Source organism: Mirounga angustirostris, unplaced genomic scaffold (genome assembly GCF_029215605.1).
Source record: "Mirounga angustirostris isolate CCGP_5_RB_7025 unplaced genomic scaffold, mMirAng1.0.hap1 SCAF_5, whole genome shotgun sequence".
NCBI classification, from domain to species: domain Eukaryota; kingdom Metazoa; phylum Chordata; class Mammalia; order Carnivora; family Phocidae; genus Mirounga; species Mirounga angustirostris.
The window spans coordinates 25351962-25373165 of NW_026991713.1; the positions used below are offsets into that span (position 1 = coordinate 25351962).

The 21204-nt window shown below is 37.4% G+C and overlaps 1 protein-coding gene across 7 annotated transcripts in view; it reads right to left on the reverse strand.

Moving 5' to 3' along the window:
* The window catches only part of VEZT (vezatin, adherens junctions transmembrane protein), a 66246-nt gene that overhangs the window by 31578 nt on the left and 13464 nt on the right, over positions 1 to 21204 (reverse strand). For 3 of the 7 annotated variants that reach the window (XM_045872828.3, XM_045872827.3, XM_045872829.3), the window contains exons 2-3: positions 8656 to 8790; positions 4428 to 4514 (exon numbers count right to left, since the gene is read on the reverse strand). In XM_045872828.3, the coding sequence (XP_045728784.1) occupies positions 4428 to 4514; positions 8656 to 8790 (222 nt within the window). Of the gene's footprint in view, positions 1 to 3086; positions 3186 to 4427; positions 4515 to 8655; positions 8791 to 21204 lie in introns of those variants that run through there. The other 4 variants (XM_045872830.3, XM_064590776.1, XM_054506879.2 and 1 more) reach the window with 3 other exon arrangements.

Here is a 21204-nt window from a genome sequence, read left to right on the forward strand (position 1 = left end):
AGAGGGAGAAGCAGGCTTCCCACTGAGCAGGAAGCCCAATGCAGGGCTCGATCCCAAGACCCTGGGATCATGACCTGAGCTTAATGACTGAGCCACCCAGACCGCCCCCTTTTTCTTTTTTTAAAGAAAGCTCTACACCCAGGGGTGCCTGGGTGGCTCAGTCGGTTAAGTGTCTGCCTTGGGTTTGGGTCAGGAAGCCCCGCAATGAGCCCTGCATCACGCTCCCTGCTCAGCGGGGAGTGTGCTTCTCCCTCTGCCTCTCCCCTCACTCATGCCTGCACACTCTCTCTCTCACTGTCTCTCTCTGAAATAAACAAAATCTTTAAAAATAAGTAAAAAAAAAAAAAGATCTATACCCAATGTGGTATAGATCAAGAATCATATGATCTACTGACTAAGCCAGCTAGGCACCCCTTTATTAATTTTTAATTATCTATTATTTCTTGTCTTTTTGATACCAGCCATTCTGACAGGTGTAAGGTTATATTGTGGTTTTGACTTGCATTTCCCTGATGATTAGGGTGTCGAGCATCTTTTCATGTGCCTCCTTTCTCTTCTTAGAATCATGATTCTAGGGGTGCCTGGGTGGCTCGGTCAGTTAAGCGTCCAACTTTTGATTTTGGCTCAGGTCATGACCTCAGTGAGATTGAGCCCTGCCTTGAGTTCTGTGCTCAGCACGGAGTCTGCTTGGGATTCTCTCCCTCTCTCTCCTAAATAAATAAATAAATAAATAAATAAATAAATAAATAAATATCTTTAAAAAAAATCAGAATTCTAACATTAGGAACCAATTAATTAATTGACACTCCACCTCACTTTTTTTTTTTTTTTTAATATTTTTTATTTATGCATTTGACAGAGAGAGACACAGCGAGAGAGGGAACACAAGCAGGGGAGTGGGAGAGGGAGAAGCAGGCCTCCCGCCAAGCAGGGAGCTTGATTCGGGGCTTGATCCCAGGACCCTGGGATCATGACCTGAGCTGAAGGCAGATGCTTAACAGACTGGGCCACCCAGGTGTCCCAGGTACACACTCTTTAACACCATCCTTGTCATCAGACCTGTCTGAAAAACTGGGATAATGTTTCCTCAAAACTATTGTGCTTTAAGGCAGTACTAATAGCTTTAGGAATATTTGATTCAAGAATGTGACAACCTGGGGCACCTGGGTGGCTCAGTTGGTTAAGTGACTGACTACCTTTGTCTCAGGTCATGATCCCAGGGTCCTGGAATCGAGCCCCGCTCTGGGCTCCCTGCTCAGTGGGGAGCCTGCTTCTCCTTCTGCCTCTCCTCCTGCTTGTGCTCTGTCAAATAAATAAATAAAATCTTTAAAAAAAAAAAAAAAAAGAATGTGACAAACTAACCACCTATAATCACCCAAACATACAAATAAACTTGAAAGTGACAAGACACTCTAACTAATGCAGTATTATCTAGTAACTCAACTACCTCTAGAAAGGAAGAATTTGAACTATATTCTAATCATAGCTATAAAATTAAATCAGATTAAATCGATGAATTAAAAATTTTTTAAGGATAAATTCTAAAACTGTATATTTGCAATATGGCAATCAAATTAGTGGAAAAATAGACATCTGCTGATGTTAAGAAACATTCGCAATAACTTTATTTGGACTCAGGTCTAAGTCTCAAAATAAATGAAGATTTAAAAGGTACTAATTCTGATTGACTGAATATTAGTAGGTACCATCTGTATGGTTGGGTGTTCCGTGTTGTGGGGAGGTGTACCACGTGAACTCTGGCTCACCCTCAACAAGTTTGAGTGCAAGATGCAGTTAGTACCTAGGTTTATATCCTGGTTCTACATCTTAAGTTAATAACTTTTCTGTTTTAGTTTCCTCATCTGCAAAATGAGGGTAAGAATAGTACCTACTTCATAGGATTGTTGTGAGAATTAAGTAAGTCAATATTTATAAAATATTAAGTGTCTGGTGCACAGTAAACATTTACATAGTAGATACTATGTGTTAGCTGTTAATGTTGTTAGTACACATGAAATAATTACAATAAAGAAAAGCACACATAATACGATACAAAACCTACAGAACATAGCATGGATAATTATTACTACATTGTTGAAGAAAATAAGAGATCCAATACGCTGAAGTTTGTGGGAAAGGTCTTGAGGAAGAGCTAGGACTGCTTACTGAAAAGACTGCAATAAAAGAGAAAAAAATGGAAAGAATTCTACCATAGTATAATAGCACAAACACAGACATACAGAATAGATATGGACTAAAAGAAAAGGAAGACTGGGTTGGCTGATGAAAATATTGGCTGGAAAGGTAGTTTAGGGCCAAATTATGCAGACTCTTTCATGCTGAAGTGATGAACTAGACTTGATTCAATGGGTAACAGGATTCTTTTAAGGATCTAACCGGAAAAATGGTATGAGAAGGTAACTCAGAAGATATCTGCCTGTATGGAATGAAAGGGTGTGAGAAGCACAGCTAAACAATAGAGAGATTTCTGTTTTTACCCCTAGGGATAGAGAAGGGAACTATTCATGTGTCAATATATTTCAATGATCTTATATATTTTTTAATATATTGTGCTGTTTCATAAAGCTGATGAGGACCAAATGAGATAACATGTGTGAAAGCACTTTACAGGCTAACACGTGCTTAAAAAGTGCTAATACCCCTACCATTATAGTTGTTATAAAAGAACTTTTTTTTTAATCTTTAAGAAGTACTACTTTAATAAAAAGGAATAATGGCAAAAGGTTCAGCTATCATGGAGCAACTGCCAGTATTTTTATAAAAGGAAAGAGGGACTGTTTCAATTTCTGTATAGCCAACAAAATTTTAAATATGTCACAATCAAAGGAAAAGTCAACCATCTCATGCCAGAAGCCACAGGGTAATTCCTTGTTCCATTACTAGTAAATGATTTCTCTGGCATGTACTTCTTACAGTTCTCTATAATATAAGCACAAAAGAGAGGCGTAGAGAAGCTGGCACTTTACAGTGAAACATGTGGCCAGTGACAAAGGACCAAGAATGAAAAGATCAGGACTATGTAGACTACGACTAAACCACAGAAAAATGTATATGGATCCATATACCTTACCACAGTCCTAGTATCACTGAAGAATGAGGATGGCTCCACCTGGATAGAGATGATATTCTACGCAGGTGACAAGACACTTCATTGACCTTCTCAATATACCTACAAAGATGAAACCCTGAACAGAGAACTTGCCCATTTGGATTGCTAAAAAAGTAATTTTAGTCAGTCAATACGTAATAATACTCAAGCTAGAGAGGTAGTATGTTATAATGGAGAGCCTAGGCTTTGAAACAGGAGACCTGAGTTCAAATTCTAACTCTATCACTTTCTAGTTGAACATTCTTGAACAATTCACTTACTAAGTATTCTTAAACCAAACTGAACTGTCTGAATCTCAGGCTTTCCAATTGGTAAAATGCACTAACCTTACAGTGTTTGGAATACCAAACCAAAATGTGAAAGCACTTTGTAAACATCTCTTTACAAATGGTAATTTACAAGAATGATAATTATCTTAAGGTCATAGGCCAGCATAGGATCCTGAAATCTGCTTACTTGTAACTTGATTACTCCTTCTGAGAGACATGAGAACTTCATAACTTCAATTTTTTAGCTATACTATTTGGATTCTGCATTGCTTAGGATGCACAAAGTTGAAGTATCCCTCCTGGGGGTCAGAGGTCAAACACCAGATCTATTACCGTAGAGAGTAGGGGGAAAAAAAAAAAGCAAGCCTCACAGGAATCACAAAGATGATTTGTGATCATGGTCACAATTCCAAGTCTTTGGGAAATTCTGTGATTAGTCTTGGGAGATTAAATCTTATATATGAAGTTATCAGAGAATGGTAGATCAATGATAAATAAATTAGGGGGGAACGACTTTGATTTTGCCCAAACTCTGTAATCTTAGACTGTGGGATAAGGATGCAGACAGTCAAGCTCCTAATGAAAAGGGAGAAGATCTTACTAATGGATATATTCCTTTCCCTATTGAGAGGAATACTTGTCAGTGGAGGAAGATGGCAGCAGGAAATCAGTAGTCTAACAAATAAGGTATCAATAACTACCAGAATATTCTATTCTAAATGGCTAACAACCTCTTGGAAGAACTATGAATTCAAATTCATATATCCACTTGGAAGAACTATGAATTCAAATTCAAATATCCACAATTATTGAAGAACTTCTTGTTGATTTTTTTTTTTTAGGTGATACCAACAAACTTTTAACACTTCATGAAGTAGGCAGTCTCCTTTCAGAGAACTGCCCAGAATTTCTATTTAGAATCAATCACTGCCCAAATCAGTAGCAAAACAAATTCTGATTCATTAGATTCTGTCACTAGTAAACTGGAGCCCTGAAAACTGACAAAAAGAAGTAGAGCAAACACTTACCAACTTGTGAAGTAAGTCATCTTTCTTATTGTACTGAGAAAAAATCCAACTTTTGATGGTTTCAGCCACTTTTAACAGGATGCCTTGCTGAAGGAGATGAATGACATTGTATAGGATTTATTAAATCACACCCAAACAGCAGAAAAAGTCCAAATAACTTACTTCTAATTAAGAAGAAAAAATTCAGAATTTTTATTAGAAAAAGGGAGAAAAAAATCACCTAGGTTATATCCTTTGTCAATATGTTCAGGCTCCTTAATAATTCCCAGATTTACTTGCACATCAGAATCACCTGGAAATTTTATTTAGAAATATTCTTGGGACCTCAATCTATAGGTTTAGATTAAGTTAAAATTAAGTTTTGAATGAGACCTGAAAGCAGATTTTTTAAAGAGCACTCAGAAGAATTCTTAATCTCAGGAAACAAACTGAGGGTTGCTGGAGTGGTGGAGGGTGGGAGGGATGGTGATGGACACTGGGGGATGGACACTGGGGAGGGTCTGTGCTATGGTGAGCGCTGTGAATTGTGCAAGACTGTTGAATCACAGATCTGTACCTCTGAAACAAATAATGCAATATATGTTAAGAAAAAAAAAAAAGAAGAAGAAGAAGATAGCAGGAGGGGAAGAATGAAGGGGGGGAAATCGGAGGGGGAGACGAACCATGAGAGACTATGGACTCTGAGAAACAAACTAAGGGTTTTAGGGGGGAGGCGGGCTGGGGGGATGGGTTAGCCCAGTGATGGGTATTAAGGAGGGCACGACTGCATGGAGCACTGGGTGTTATATGCAAACAATGAATCATGGAACACTACATAAAAAAATAAATTAATTAATTTTTTTAAAAAATAAAAGAGCACTCAGAAGTTATCCTAATGCAGCCCATTTACTGCGTACACTATATACTAGCTATATCAAGATGATGATAGTATGTGTTTCAAAATGAAAACCAGGGGTGCCTGGGTGGCTTAGCTGTTAAGCATCTGCCTTCGGCTCAGGTCATGATCCCAGGGTCCTGGGACTGAGCCCCACGTCGGGCTCCCTGCTCAGTGGGAAGCCTGTTTCTCCCTCTCTCACTCCCCCTGCTTGTGTTCCCTCTCTTACTGTGTCTCTCTCTCTGTCAAAAAAATAAATAAATAAAATCTTTAAAAAATAAAATAAATGAAAACCATAGGATGCTCCAAGTTCTCAAATACTAAGAACATTTCATTCCACAATGCTAAGGCAGAGAGACATTTTAATCAATTTTAGAAAAAGTGTCTCATATTGAAATAAAAGTTGTATTACTGAATCAACCAAAAATTAAAATTACCTTAATGTTAATAGCCCATTTCCATGCTAGTAAATGGAGTTTATATTCATTGAGTGGTTACTATATCCCAGGTACTGAAAAAGGGTCATAGGAACAAAGATGAATACACATAACTGCTGTTTTCAAGAACTTAGTATAGAAGAGATGGTATAAATAATTACAAAACAAAGTAAAGTCTGGGAAAGTGTGGGAAAAAAGGTCAAGAGGTGCTAACACTGAAGCTGTGCCCTAACAGATGAGCAGGAATTTAACAAAGGCGGGAAGAACATTCTGGGCAAAAGAACAGGACGAAGAAAGGGCACAGCCATGGAAGCACGTCACGGGCATGGTGGCAGAGCCTGGGACAGGCTAAGACCCAAGGAAAGAAGGGAACAGTAATGATCACTGAGAGCAGTTTTAAAGGACTTTGGTCTTAAATGCCTTAATAGTTTAGACTTTATCCTGTAGGCTGTGAGGAGCCACCAAAGATTTTTAAGCAAGGAAATGAAACAATAAAAATCAGCATTTAAGAAAAATAACTGGCTACAGTGTAGAGGCAATACTAGCAGGAAATGACTGTAGCCAAGAAGCCTGATTAGGAGGATATTTAATAGTCTAGCTAAATAATGACAAAGGCCTCAAGTAGGGTAGCAAAAAATGGTAATGGATGAGGGTTGGATTTTAGAGACATAAGAAGTTCACTTGATATATCATTTAGTGACCAAATTAATGTGCGAGCCATAGGAAATCTTAAGATAACTGAGAGTGGTAATTTGGGAATATGGAAAGAATATTTTATTTGTTTTATACATATGAATCTGAGTTTCCTGGGGCACAGGCCATGTGAAATGTTTAAGCAACGTCCAGAACTCAGTGAAGATGGAGAATACACACAAGTAGCCAATGAGGGCAAGAAAGTAGATGAGATCACTCATAAAAACAGACCAAGAGAGAAGAGGCCTGATGTTAAAACTTTATGGAAGGAACATTTAAGAATAATCACAGGAGGGCACCTGGGTGGCTCAGTCGTTAAGCGTCTGCCTTCGGCTCAGGTCACGATCCCAGAGTCCTGGGATCAAGCCCCGCATCGGGCTCCATGCTTGGCAGGAAGCCTGCTTCTCCCTCTCCCCCTCCCCCTGCTTGTGTTCCCTCTCTCACTGTGTCTCTCTCTGTCAAATAAATAAAATAAAATCTTAAAAAAAAAAAAAAAAGAATAATCACAGGAAAAGAAACTAGAAAAATATACAGAGAATGAATATTGATGGTGAGAATACCAGTAAGAGTACTCAGTAAGTACTCACAAGAACATTAAAAAATGGTGATGAAGGCTAATGACAGTTTCATCACGATCTCTTATTATACAAAAACTTTGCTTTCCAAAGAAAATAACTGGTACTTTACTGCTTGAACAGCACTTTGGGGGCGATTCTAAAAATATATCCCCTGAGAAGGAACTAAATAATACAACAAATCTTTCTAAAATTCAGCTGTCCCGGATTTAGAAAAACTCCATTTTAGAAAAATATAGCTCATACAGTTGAAATAATATGAAAACTAAAAGAACTTTCTAGACGTGTGGTAATTTTGAAAAACATTTTCTGGCTATTTCTCAATTTCTGAGGACCAGTAAATCTTAAACTCTCATTTTATTTATTTATAAATTAATAACACTTCTATATGTAAAAATACATATCATAAATGAAAAGGATTAAATACCTTTAAAACCCAAGTTTGAACAACAAAAAAAGGCCAATGCCCATATCCCGCCTAAGACTATCCCTTGGCCCATTCTTTGTCTTTTGTTGCCAAGTAATCTCAAATCCAAGTTTTAATCTATAAATAACCTATTAGCCATATCGTTCAGTTTTGCTTTCAAAACTCTTCCCAGGAACATTCACATTTGAAAGGGGCAGAGAGAATAAAGAGTTTAAGTCCAGAGGACTAGCAAACTGGTTCTGATCCATGTAAGCTCTAACTCTCTAATTCCTACCCTGTAAGTATCAGTCAAAAAAACATTTCTCTGGTATCTATTCTACTCTTGCAAATGGGCCCAGCTTGGTTACCTCACATTTTAGGGGTTTTTCTAAGAAAAGGAGAAAAGAGACTTCCCTCTCTATCACCACAGAGTAAACAACTAATTGAAAACTTTAAAAGCCTCCTCGAAAAAATAATGATGTCTTGTATATAATAAAACACTGATTAAACTAGAATGCTCAAGAAATGAAGTAATCTGGTTTATTTTTTCTATTAAATTAGAATTCCTTTCGTTAAAACTGAAATATTTTTTTTTATTTTATTAAATATGGCTAATAGAACATAAATGAATCTAGTAAATACGTTTTACAGAACATAATTAGTGGAGATTCTTCCAGTATCTCAGCCTTGCAATGTTGTAATCAACTGAAATATTTATTGCATAAGAGGATACTGCCTAGATATAAAGGGCATCACAAACTGAGGTAAATATACCCACTCCATCACATATCCTTGAAATTGCTCATGAAATATGTTATCAGTTTGCTTTCTTATAACTTGTGCTCTCTTTTAAAAAATATGCAAAGAAAAAAATTCTAATTAATATAAAAGTCCTAATGGTTGAGTTCTCATTAAGGTTTTAGTATATTTTTCTGGTTCCCTCCAAACAACTTCAATATTTTAAGAAATAATATATTTTAATCCTCAACCATATTAATTAATTTCCATTCATTATAGAAATTACTACGACAGTCCAAAACAGTAAGGACTTATATTTATCTAAACAGTTTTGTACTACTGATGAAATAAAAAATAAAGTCTTATCAGAGTCAGAAAGGACATGGAGGTGCTTATAAGGTTTTTTGTTTTTGTTTTTTTCACAAGGGTAAGGGTTAAGGCAGTTTAAATATCAGTGAGGTGAAGAACAAAAGATTAAACATAGAGAATGAACATGCTTTCTTACTTTTGTCAGGGCTCTTGCAGGATGCTTTTGTTGTCTCTCTGTCACTGTGCTTTTTTCTGGTTTTGGTGACAGAGAAGAGCATATTTCAAAGTCTGTGTGTCCCAGATCCTGTAAGTACTGGTAAAGTGGAGAATTCTGAAAGAGACATATAAAATAAAGCAAATTTCAATATCATTACTATTTCAAAAATTTTAGAGGCCGATCCAACACCAAACTTCACTATCATGACCAGTATACACAAATTCTTTAAGGCTTCATCTATTAAAAAGTGAATTATCTGTCACAATGTTATCTAACATTAAAAAAAACCCTAAAAACAAACTACAAACAATTCAACAGAGGGACCCAAAAAAGGAAAAACTCTAAACACAGATTTTTCTGAGTGGGTACCAGCAAGAAAAAATGAATTTAGGAATATAAATAGATTTGTTAAGCAATTTCTTTGCCCAAATATTTGTAGTATTAGAGTAGATTGCTTCAAAATAGCCAAGCCTGGCTATAGATAGCTCGTAAGAGGGCCTACAGTGGAAAGCAGTTATTACTTGAAGCCAAGAATTAAGCAATGATTATATACTGCACTAATTATAATTTTATCATACCATCATATTCATTAATTCATTCAAGCACAAATATGTATTATCTACCACACACCCAGCACTGTAAACAAACTTAAAACTCCAAGAAAGTTACCTAAAATAAGCTGTATCTTACATACAACCATATGGCAAACGAGACTCTGTGGCTAATAAAAGCATTAGAACATGGTGGTTAAGAACACAAACTCTGGGGCCAGACTATAGGTTCAAATCCCAACTGTGCCTCTTACTGGCTAAGTATCCTATGACAGTTTATAATCCTGTGTTTCAGCTGTCTCATCTTAAAATAGGAATAATAATAAGACCTAGTTCATAGGGCTCTTATATGGACTAAATATTTACAAGCACTTAGAACAGTAACTGGCCCATAGTAATCACTCAATTTACACTTCAACTTTAGATAAGCCAGGTGAAAGCGCACAGGTTTTGGAACAGACCAAAAAAACCCCCAAAAACAAACAAACAAACAAACAAACAACAAAACAAACTCCAATCCCATCAGATACATAAGCATCACTGTTACATGAAAACCTATGGGACAAATTTCTGGATAAACAGCAAGCTTTAGTTTTAACTTTCAGCCTTCTCTAAAGCACAAAGCTGGTAACATGTTTAAAAATAAACCTTGACTCCATTCAACAAAAATATTTAATACTTAATTTAAAAAAGACCTTATGTTAGGTAGTCGAGATACAATAACAACCACCATCAAAACAATAGTATCAGCAACACAACTAACATAGTACCATGTGGCAAAAGCTTAACTAGCATCCTACTTGCACCATTTCACTTAAGGTTCACAACAAACTCTAAAAAAAGTATTATGATCATTGCTATCATTGTTATTGTTAATTCCCATTTCATAGAAGAGGAAACAGATTCACTCAGATACAGAAAGCAGGACAAGTCTGACTCCAAAGCCAACACTCCGAAATATTATATTATACTATCTAAAGTAACAAACAGTCCCTCCTGTGTCTAGAGAGGAAGACACCAGGGAAACTTCCTTATAGTTTAAAACAGAAACATCAAGCAAATCAATAATTACAGGATTGTATTGGATGCTATGGAAACAGAGGACAGGCAGTTAAATTAGACCAGTATTTTTAGGGAATATATCCCTGAGTTTGGGAAAATGAGGAACAGTGGGAATTTGCTTATACTGGTAGCAATTTGCTGGGTATCAATCTGAGAGAATAAAAGATACATAAAATGCCTCCTTTTAAAGCTATGTTTAATGCTCTTTTGGGAAAAAGAGGCAAAAGATTATAATAAAAGGAGGAATATGTTTCTTATCTCTCTATCAGACTTAAATCTCTGTTGGCACAAATGGTTAATTTTTGTATCACCCATAATGTATCTTCAAATACTACCTTGAATTACTCAAGTATTTCCAAAATGAATTGTGAACTCCTCCCTGCTCTGTCCCCAGAGTGGCAAAAGAACAAGAATGCTTGTTCGGTTGGGGCGACCTTTTGAAAAGTTTACACACTTAAAAAAAAAAAAAACAACAACACAAAGCTTGTTTTTAAGGCAGTAGAACCCTTTCTTCAATGAACTCCCATGGGGAAGAACAATAAATACGATGGATCAAAGTGGAGTTACTCTAATTCCAGGGTTGTCAAAGTTTTTCTGTAAAAGGCCAGACAGTAAATATTTCACACTTTGCAGGCCATATAGTCTCTCTCATAACTAATCAATCCTGCTGCTGTACTGCAAAAGCAGCTACAACAATACATAAACCAATGAGTGTGGTTATGCTCCAGTAAATATTTATGGAAATACTGAACTTCTTATAATTTCCATGTGTCACAAAATACCATTCTTTTGATATTTTCCCCAACCATTTAAAAACGTAAAGTCTACTCTGTGTTCACCAGTCACAGAAAAATAGGTGGGGAACAGAGGACAAACCTGGCCCAACAGCTAGTCTGCTGACTCCTGTTCTAATTAAATGCTCAGTCAATATATTGAGGCATATTCTTGATTGCTACCTGTTCCCTGGCAAGAGGCTTCATGGGTGGGGATGGGATCAAACTTCTTTTCATTCAAATTCTAGTACCTTTCTTACTACACACTTAACTGATGCTGTGTCAGCACTGACCCCAAAGTCCCTTCCTTTTCCAGTTTATGTCACAGCTCACAAAATAACAAAATGGATTATGTGTAACATACTTGTAAACGTGATTAAACAGAAGAGAAACAATGAATACTTTGTTCTCCATGTTCTGCACATCAACTAAGAGCATACATATACATACTCAGTTGGAAACACCATTAGCTGGAACACCTACTATTTGACATTTTGCAAAAACAGCAGCATTAATCATTTGCCTTGAATAATACCAATAATGTCCAATGGTGTCATTTGATATAGTAATTTTGTCAGTACCTTATTCTGCCTTTTCTACAAATGCTAAAACTTTTCATTAACTTTTTGGTTGGTTTCACAACGTTCTGGTCAAAGGTGTGACATCCATCTATTTGAGCTATGCAACTATGAATGATGCTTTAGTAGTTCTGATTTCTTCCCCATCTCTAGTGACAGAATTCATCACTTTCACCCTGGAATGCACTGTTTTACAGTTCTGGAAAATTCTGGCTTGCCAAGGTTATCACTGTGCCTTGTTTCATGGCTTTACATAACTAAGTATTTGACAAAATTTCAGAATAATCTCTGGCGACTAGAGATGAAGGTATTGCAGATCTGATAGAATGTAATTCCAGTCACCATCGTATTTCATATTTGAACTTTCCTCTTTTGGACTGCTACTACAAATCATTCCACTTTCTAACACATATAAACTCAGACTGTATGAACTCTAAAGCTCTTATTCATTATGACAGTATTCTGAGTTGTAGCATTTATAATACTGTTTTATTTCTATTTCTATGCTTCAATCACTTTTGAGCCAAAATAAAATTTAAAATGTAACCAATGATAACACACAAATGAAAAACAAAAATCCCTTGGTTAACGAACTGAACATTAGCCAAGATGAACTGACTGAAATAGACCTCGTAGCACATGGGCAGTTTTTTTAAGAGTGCAAAGGGATTTTTGGTAAAATTATTATTTTATTAATTAAAAAAATGTTTGGGGGCTAAGATTACTATCTCATTTTTTCTCTGAAACTGCCAAATAACCTGTGTATTATTTGACAGATCTCAGAAAACCACATCATGACTACTGGTTCACAGATTTTTTGGGTCTTAAAAGCTGTTTAAGGTTTTAAAAATTATTGAGAGCCCCAAAGAGTTTTTGTGGATGTCTAACAAGATTTATCATATTAGAAATTTAAAAAATTTAAAATACTTATTAATTTACTTAAAAATAACAATAAACCCATTCCAAAATGAAAAAAAAAAAAAGTATTGAGCAAAGTGGATTATTTAACATTTTTTGCAACTCTCCTTATTATCTGGCTTAATAGGAGATAGCCGGATTCTTATATGCTTCTTCATTCAATGTGTTGCAATTTATTGTTCTGGATGAAGTATATAAAGAAAATCAAGCTTTGGGGTGCCTGGGTGGCTCAGTCGGTTAAACATCTGCCTTCGGCTCAGGTCATGATCTCAGGGTCCTGGGACGGAATCCCATATCGGGCTCCTTGCTCAGCAGGGAGCCTGCTTCTCCCTCTCCCTCTGCCTGCCGCTCCCCTTGCTTGTGCTTTCTCTCTGTCAAATAAATAAAATCTTTGAAGAAAAAGAAGAAAAGAAAATCAAGCCTTAAACAGGTAAGTAGTTGGGGCGCCAGGGTAGCTCAGTTGGTTAAGCATCTGACTCTTGCAAACCCTGCCCTGGGTTTCAAGCCCAGCGTGGAGCTTACTTAAAATACACAAACAAACAAACAAACAAAGATATGTGGTTGGAAAGGGAGTATTTTATTTTATTTTTTAAAAGATTTTATTTGAGACAGAGAGAGAGATAAAGCACAAGTGGAGGAGGATCAGAGAGAGAGGGAGAGGCAGACTCTCTGCTGAGCAGAGAGCCTGATATGGGGCTCGATCCCAGGACCCTGAGATCATGACCTAAGCTGAAGGCAGACGCTTAACCGACTGAGCCACCTGGCACCCCGGAAAGGGAATATTTTAATAGTCTTTCCTGATAACTGCATTAACAAAGAATAGCTATAACAAAACTCAACAAGTGATAGTTCTTTTTTTTTTTTAAAGATATTATTTATTTATTTGACACAGAAAGATAGATAGCTAGAGAGGGAACACAAGCAGGGGGAGTGGGAGAGGGAAACGGCAGGCTCCTGACCGAGCAGGGAGCCCGATGCGGGGCTCGATCCCAGGACCCCGGGATCATGACCCAAGCTGAAGGCAGATGCTTAACGAGCCACCCAGGCACCCCTCAACAAGTGATAGTTCTGAAAAAGTTAATTTTAATGTGGGATATAAAACCATATTGATGAGTTTTTCATACTCTGTACACGAATGAGAGTGAAAAAGGCAAATGTGTTAATATTAAAACATGATCGCCCACAGCAAGATGAAGCTCCACACTGCAACCGCCCTAACCACTCTATTTATAGGATTGGGGTTGTTATGTTTATAAACAAATACACTGAAATTTCTATGTTTCATATAGTGAATATTATTATAGGTTGATGGCAACCTCAGAAGGGACTTTTTTTGTGGAGGGTAAGGCAGAGTAGGTGATGATAGGTAATTTTCTGTTATAACTTTTTTTCCTTAGTTCAAGCAAAATAGAACCACAATGTTTCAGTTAAGTTGTTTTCTTGAAAAGAAATTATTAGCACTGGACTCAAACTATAATTTTGTAGTATTGGAGAATGTTACTGTTGCCAAAAGAAACATGAGAAACCTCAGACACAGCATGTGGGAGCTTCTCCTCAGGAAATCCTTGTGGTTCACTATTCCTGTAAATTTTAGCTGACAGAAAACACACATCATAGCACCAGAAAGAATTTTGCTAAATGAAAGACAGCCAAGAGTCTTTGGTTGTGCTGAAATTTTTCTGATGGCTTAAACATATTTTTGTAAGAAAAATAAACAAAAACAGACAGGAAACCCCAACATTTTTGCTGAACAAGCACTTCAAGAAAATGACTCATTTAAGTCCAAGACTACCTGCACTTCATGCCCACCCACCCATTAAAGATAACGGATCCCACACCAATGGACATATAAAGCTTGAAACACTCATTTAATGCACTGATTGCTTTCTGCAGGATTTGTGGTGCATTCTATAGAAGTGCCAGTACCATATTGCTGGTTTGCATTTAAAAAGGAAGATAAACTGGTGCCAAAACTGAGGTGATGGGTAAAATACTTTCATCATTGTTCTCTCTTCTAAGCAGACTTAGTTACTTTTTTCTTTTAACAGAGAGAAAGAGTGTGCACATGCGTGGGGCAGGGACAGAGGGAGAGGGAGAGAGAATCTTAAGCAGGCTCCACACTCCATGTCAGCACAGAGCCTGACATGGGGCTTGATCCACAACCCTGAGATCATGACCCGAGCTGAAATCAGGAGTCAGATGCTTAATCGACTGAGCCACTCAGGTGTCCCTCTTCTAAACTGCTTTAAACCTGACAGAGAAAACAAGTTGTAACCTTCCAGGTTCTAGGCCAGAGAGGGAACAGGCAACATGACAACATGGCAGAATTAGGCAACTCATTCAATAATAAATACTGATTGAACATCTTCTACGTGCCAGGCAATATCTAGGCACAGGGAAGAAAACAAAACAGGTGAGGTCCTCACTAAAAAGTTTCATTGTATGATTCTTCTGATAGGACCATTGCTTTCAACTACCAAGGAAAATACTGAGTGTTCTGATACTTTCCAGGTAGGCTGCTATGTTTCAGGAAAATCCTCTCTTGGTCCCAGCTTCCTTAAGTACAAAATAAGGATGCTATGGGTTTCTTAAACTTGTTCAAGTGGTAAAACAAAACTCATGATGTTCTCTGAGAAACAAGATAAAAAAGTGGTATGCTAAAATATTATAATTTTGTGCTAAATCAAATGCCATCTTATCCTATGCAATCAGTCAGTCCCAAAATACAGAAGTTCTACATATCAAATTACCCAGTTTCTTCAACAAATAAGCAATATAATAAAGGCAGAGGAAGTGGAGAAAACCACTTAAGACTAAAGGGACATATCACCCAAATGTGATGTATGGGTTTTGTTTAGATCCTGGTTTGAACAATTATAAGAAGACATTTCTTAGATACTCGAAATCCAAATGCAGACTAGGTATTAGGTGATACTATAATCGAACTAACGTGAGTTTGTTTCTCGGTGAGTCACAGAAAGAAACTACACCAGGTGAGCTGTCACACAAAGGAAACTTTATTTGCAGCAAATAAGTAGAGCAGGGGAAAAACTTCTAAAGCCTGACTCTCCAAGCAGGGCGAATGGGTTTCTTTTATTTAGGATTAGAATGAATACTTAGATAGGGGTGCCTTGCCACCACTAAAGACAGGCATAAGGTGGCACATGTGTCTTAAGGAAACATGACTATAGGGGCACCTGGGTGGCTCCGCCGGTTAAGCGTCTACCTTTGGATTGGGTCATGATCCCAGGGTCCTGGGATCGAGCCCCACATGGGGCTCCCTGCTCAACAGGGAGCCTGATTCTCCCTCTCCCTCTGCCTGCCACTCCCCTGCAAGTGCTCTCTCTCCCTGTGAAATAAATAAATAAAATCTTAAAAAAAAAAAAAAGGACACACGCCTATATATATCATATGTTCTATAAATGAGGCTTGTGCTCCTTCCTGGGTGGAGGTTTTATTAGAATGAGGTAAAGGTAATTGTTCGTCACTCTAAGGGTCATTCCATCCATGGTCCAACTGTGTAGGTGCAAGTTGGGAGTTAAATTCAAACCAGTCTGGGTGGTCTGGGCTGGATGGAATTGTCTGTCCAGGCAGTCCTTACAGCTTGAGGGGTAGTTTCAGTTTATATCAGGGGATGCTATGCCCCTCAGGTCTTTTGCCTGACCCTTGTAAGAGATAAGCTGGAAAGAAGAGCTTAAGGAAAAATGTGGGACAAAGGTCAGTGGGTAGAAGCAGGTGAGTAGGTCAGGTCTTAGGGTCTAGCTGGTGACAATATTAGGGAATTATTACTAATATTATTAAATAATTATATGGGAGTTAGCATTTAAAAAAAAAGAGAGAGCATACTGATCTGTTAGAGATGCATACGGAAGTACTTAAAGGTGAAGTTAGGTAATGTCTGGGATCGTCTTTGAAATAGTCCAAGAAAAAAGGTGGGGGTGGGAGAGGAACAGAGCAGTTTGGCAAAATGTTAACACCTGCTCTAGCTGAAGCTGGGTGATGGGTGCATGGAACTTTCACTGTATTCTTTTTTTTTTTTAAGATTTTACTTATTTATTTGACAGAGAGAGAGAGAGACAGCAAGAGAGGAAACACAAGCAGGGGGAGTGGGAGAGGGAGAAGAAGGCTTCCCACTGACCAGGAAGCCTGACGTGGGGCTCGATCCCAGAGCCCTGGGATCATGACCAGAGCCAAAGGCAGACACTTAACAACTGAGCCACCCAGGCGCCCCATTCTTTCTTTTTATGTATAATTTTAAAAGTCCATTGTTAGTTTAAAAAAATCAGATGCCAGTTAAAAGATCTGTATGCTAGGTCGCCTGGGTGGCTCATTTGTTAAGCGTCTGTCTTCGGCTCAGGTCACGGTCCCAGGGTCCTGGGATCGAGCCCCACATTGGGCTCCCTGCTAGGCGGGGAGCCTGCGTCTCCCTCTCCCACTCTCCTGCTTGTGTTCCCTCTCTCGCTTTGTCTGTGTCAAATAAATAAATAAAATCTTTAAAAAAAAATCTGTATGCAGTTAACTATAGAACACTTATGAAAGAAATTGAAGAAGCACAAAGAAATGGAAAAACATTCCATGCTCATGGATTGGAGGAACAAATATTGTTAAAATGTCTATACTACCCAAAGCAATCTACACATTCAATGCAATCTCAATCAAAAATAACACTAGCATTTTTCACAGAACTAGAACAAATAATCCTAAAATTTGTATGGAACCAGAAAAGACCCCATAGAGCCAAAGTAATGTTGAAAAAGCAAAGCAAAGCGGGAGGCATCACAATCCCAGACTTCAAGCTCTATTACAAAGCTGTAATCATCAAGACAGTATGGTACCAGCACAAAAACAGACACATAGATCAATGGAACAGAATAGAGAACCCAGAAATGGGCCCATAACTATATGGTCAACTAATCTTCGACAAAGGAGGAAAGAACATCCAATGGAAAAAATACAGCGCCTTCAACAAATGGTATTGGGAACACTGGACAGCGAAATGCAGAAGAATGAAACTGGACCACTTTCTTACACCATACACAAAAATAAGTTCAAAATGGATGAAAGACCTAAATATAAGACACAAAACCATCAAAATCCTAAGGGAGAACACAGGCAGCAACCTGTCTGACCTTGGCCGTAGTAACTTCTTTCTAGATACGTCTCTGGAGGCAAGGGAAACAAAAGCAAAAATGAACTACTGGGACCTCATCAAGACAAAAAACTTCTGCACAGCAAAGGAAACAATCAATAAAACTAAAAGGCAACCAACAGAATGGGAGAAGATATTTGCAAATGACCTAGTGGACAAAGGGTTAGTATCCAGAATCTATAAAGAACTCATCACACCCAAAAAATAAGTAATCCAGTTAAGAAATGGGCAGAAGACATGAAAAGACATTTCTCTAAAGAAGACATACAAATGGCTAGCAGACACATGAAAAAAAGCTGAATATTACTCATCATCGGGGAAATACAAATCAAAACCACAATGAGATATCATCTCACACTGGTCAGAATGGCTCAAATTAACAACTCAGGAAACAACAGATATTAGTGAGGATGCAGAGGAAGGGGAACCCTTTTGCACTGCTGGTGGGAATGTAAGCTGGTGCAGCCACCCTGGAAAACAGCATGGAGGTTCCTCAGGGTTAAAATAGAACTACCCTATGACCCAGCAATTGCACTACTAAGTGTTTATCCAAAGGATACAAAAATGCTGATTCGAAGGGGCACATGCACCCCAATGTTTATAGCAGTGCTGTCAACAACAGCCAAATTATGGAAAAAGCCCAACTGTCCACTGACTGATGAATGGATGAACAAGATGTGGTATATATATAAAATGGAATATTACTCAGCCATCAAAAAGAATGAAATCTTGTCACATGCAGTGACATGGATGGAACTAGAGGGTATTATGCTAAGGAAAATCAGTCAGTCAGAGAAAGACAAATACCGTAAGATTTCACTCATATGTGGAATCTAGGAAACAAAACAGATGAACATAGGGGAAGGGAAGGAAAAATAAAATAAGAAAAAAACAGAGAAGGAGGCAAACTATTAGTGACTTTTAATTATAGAGGACAAACTGAAGGTTGCTGGAGGGGAGATGTGTGGGGGGATGGGCTAAATTTGCGATGAGCACTGTGTGTTACATGTAAGTGATGAATCACTAAATACTGAAACCAATACTACACTATATGTCAACTAACTTGAATTTAAATAAATAAATAAGCAATCAGATGTCAGGTTTTCCTAGAATCTGGTATAAAAGATTTAAGAAAATAACATGGCAGAAAAATGTAAAATTGAGAAAATTCAACTTATTATTTTAATCTGGGGAAAAGATAAACTTATTAAATTTTAGAACAGAACATCCACGTCTTTTCAAAGTTCCATATAATGGTAGCAGAACTTCTAATATCTACTGAAAGAGAATATAATAAAAAGCAAATGTTAATTTAGCTGTATCTTTAAATGAAACCATACCAGCACCAACTAATATACTGTAACATTATGCACATGATAATTTATGTATTCATTAAAAGTATTCATATACTATTGGGCAAATATTTGGATTAGCAAATTTTCTGCAACAATGCCCAGGTCACTCAATACTACCACCAAGGATAAACACCAAGGATATCAAATGTCAAAGGTATCCTCTAGCAATAAGATTTCAAGTTACCAGTCTCAGTGGAGGTACAAATAAATGACTAACTAATTCTCAATGTCAATCATTCATATTCACTCTCCACTGACTAATGAAAAGTCTGGGGAAAAAGCAAGTCTCAATTATGTGATTTTTGGAGCCATGTTTTAAAAACAGCATTAAGACAGTTAAATACAAAAAACAAAAACCAAAACCAAACAGTATGTTCCTACAGAGCAGAAGTCCTCAAAGTAGATTTTGCCCCCATCCTCCAACTCCAATGTCTTCAGACACTTTTGGCTGTTGTAACTCGGGAGGGGTGGAATGTTACTGGCATAGAGTAGGCAGAGGTCAGGGATGCTATGTAACATCCTGCAATACAAAGGAGAAGCCCCACAGAGAGTTATCCAGTTCAATAGTGCTGAGGTTGAGAAACCTCGTTTTGGAGCATAAGAAATCAGATTGAAAAAATTCACAAGAAATAAGTAGCCCAGCAGGTTTTCCCTTACTTCTTATTTTGGGAGAATGATAGATTAAAAAAGCAAAAGCCAAAATGAGAAATTAGCTATTTTTCCATGACTTGTAATCTAAAATTCAACAGGCATTCTAAGAGTGAAATGAGTTATCTTCAAAATAACTGCATCCAAATTTATGCATTAAAATTTTAACCAGCCATCAAGAGAAGAGTGATTTCCTTTGGTTACAGGCACATCTCTGTCAATGCTATAGGCTCACAACCAAGCCTGCGTCAGGCTAAGAAACAGCCCACAGAACCCTAGATGCTCTTTTCACACTAACTCTGCTGCACCCTATGGACTCTCCTTCTCTTTCCCAGAAGGGGCGGTTCACAGAGCTGTACACTCTTAGAAAAGCACTTTATAGTCTATAGTAACTATTGGCCAAATTCTGAATCTGGTTTCTCACTGCTCTGTCTTCTAGATGTCATTGACTGAGTGCTAACAGCATTCCACTGGAAAAATCATTTAGCTAGAAAAGGGAAACAAATGGCAATCCTCATTTGTTCATTTATCATTAATCAAATATTTATTGAGCACCTACTGTATGTCTGGTACTAAATTACAGGAATTTTCTGCCATTAACTTCTCTCCAGAAATATTCAAGAAAAAGTTAACTTTTTTTTTTTTTTTAGCTATAAAAGGAAATTAAGTTCAACTGCCCAACCTCACATAGTTTTGCGGGTTTTCTTTTTTTAGTTTTGTTATTTTTAAATGAAAAATTCAAATAACAAAAAAGATATAAAATGAAAAGTACCTTTATCCTACCCTTCACCCCTACTCCCTCTCCCAAAATGTAATCATCGTTCTTTAGTTTGTGAATACCTTCTCTCCAAATTTAGTACCCATTTATGCTTGAAAGTGGCTGGCAATGGAGGAGGCCAAGACGACTCCTACCTAGATTTCTGGTTCGGACAATTAGGTGATGCTCTTTACTGAAATATAAAATAGTGGCAGAACAGCAAGTCTGAAGAGAGAGCCTGTGAGATACTCAAACATGAATAACTTAGACCTAAAGTATCTGGAGATCAGGAAAGTGGCCTAGTTTGAATGCACAGATCTGAGCTTTTAGCAAATAGGTATGGTGGCAAACCCACAGGGTAACAGGTATAGAAACATAAAGAGGTGATGAGATCACCTAGAGATAATACAGAGAAGATAAGAGGGCCCTAAGAGAGGCCAATATTTTAGAAAAGCGTAGAGCCAAAGCTGGGAAATAGTAAGAGCAATAGTAAAGATAGTTAACATTTCTTGAGTTGCTTATATGGTAGGCATTAAGTTAAGGATGTTTTATATCTTATTTACTCCTAACAACAAACTCCTAAAGACAAATTATTATTACTCCTCCAATTTTAGAAGGAAATTAGGGCATATGGAAATTAAATAACTTGTTTAAGATCACCCAGCAGGAATGTAAAGGTAGCTGATGTTGAGTCCAAAGCCTATACCCTTAATAACACAAAATTCTCTTTGAGGAAA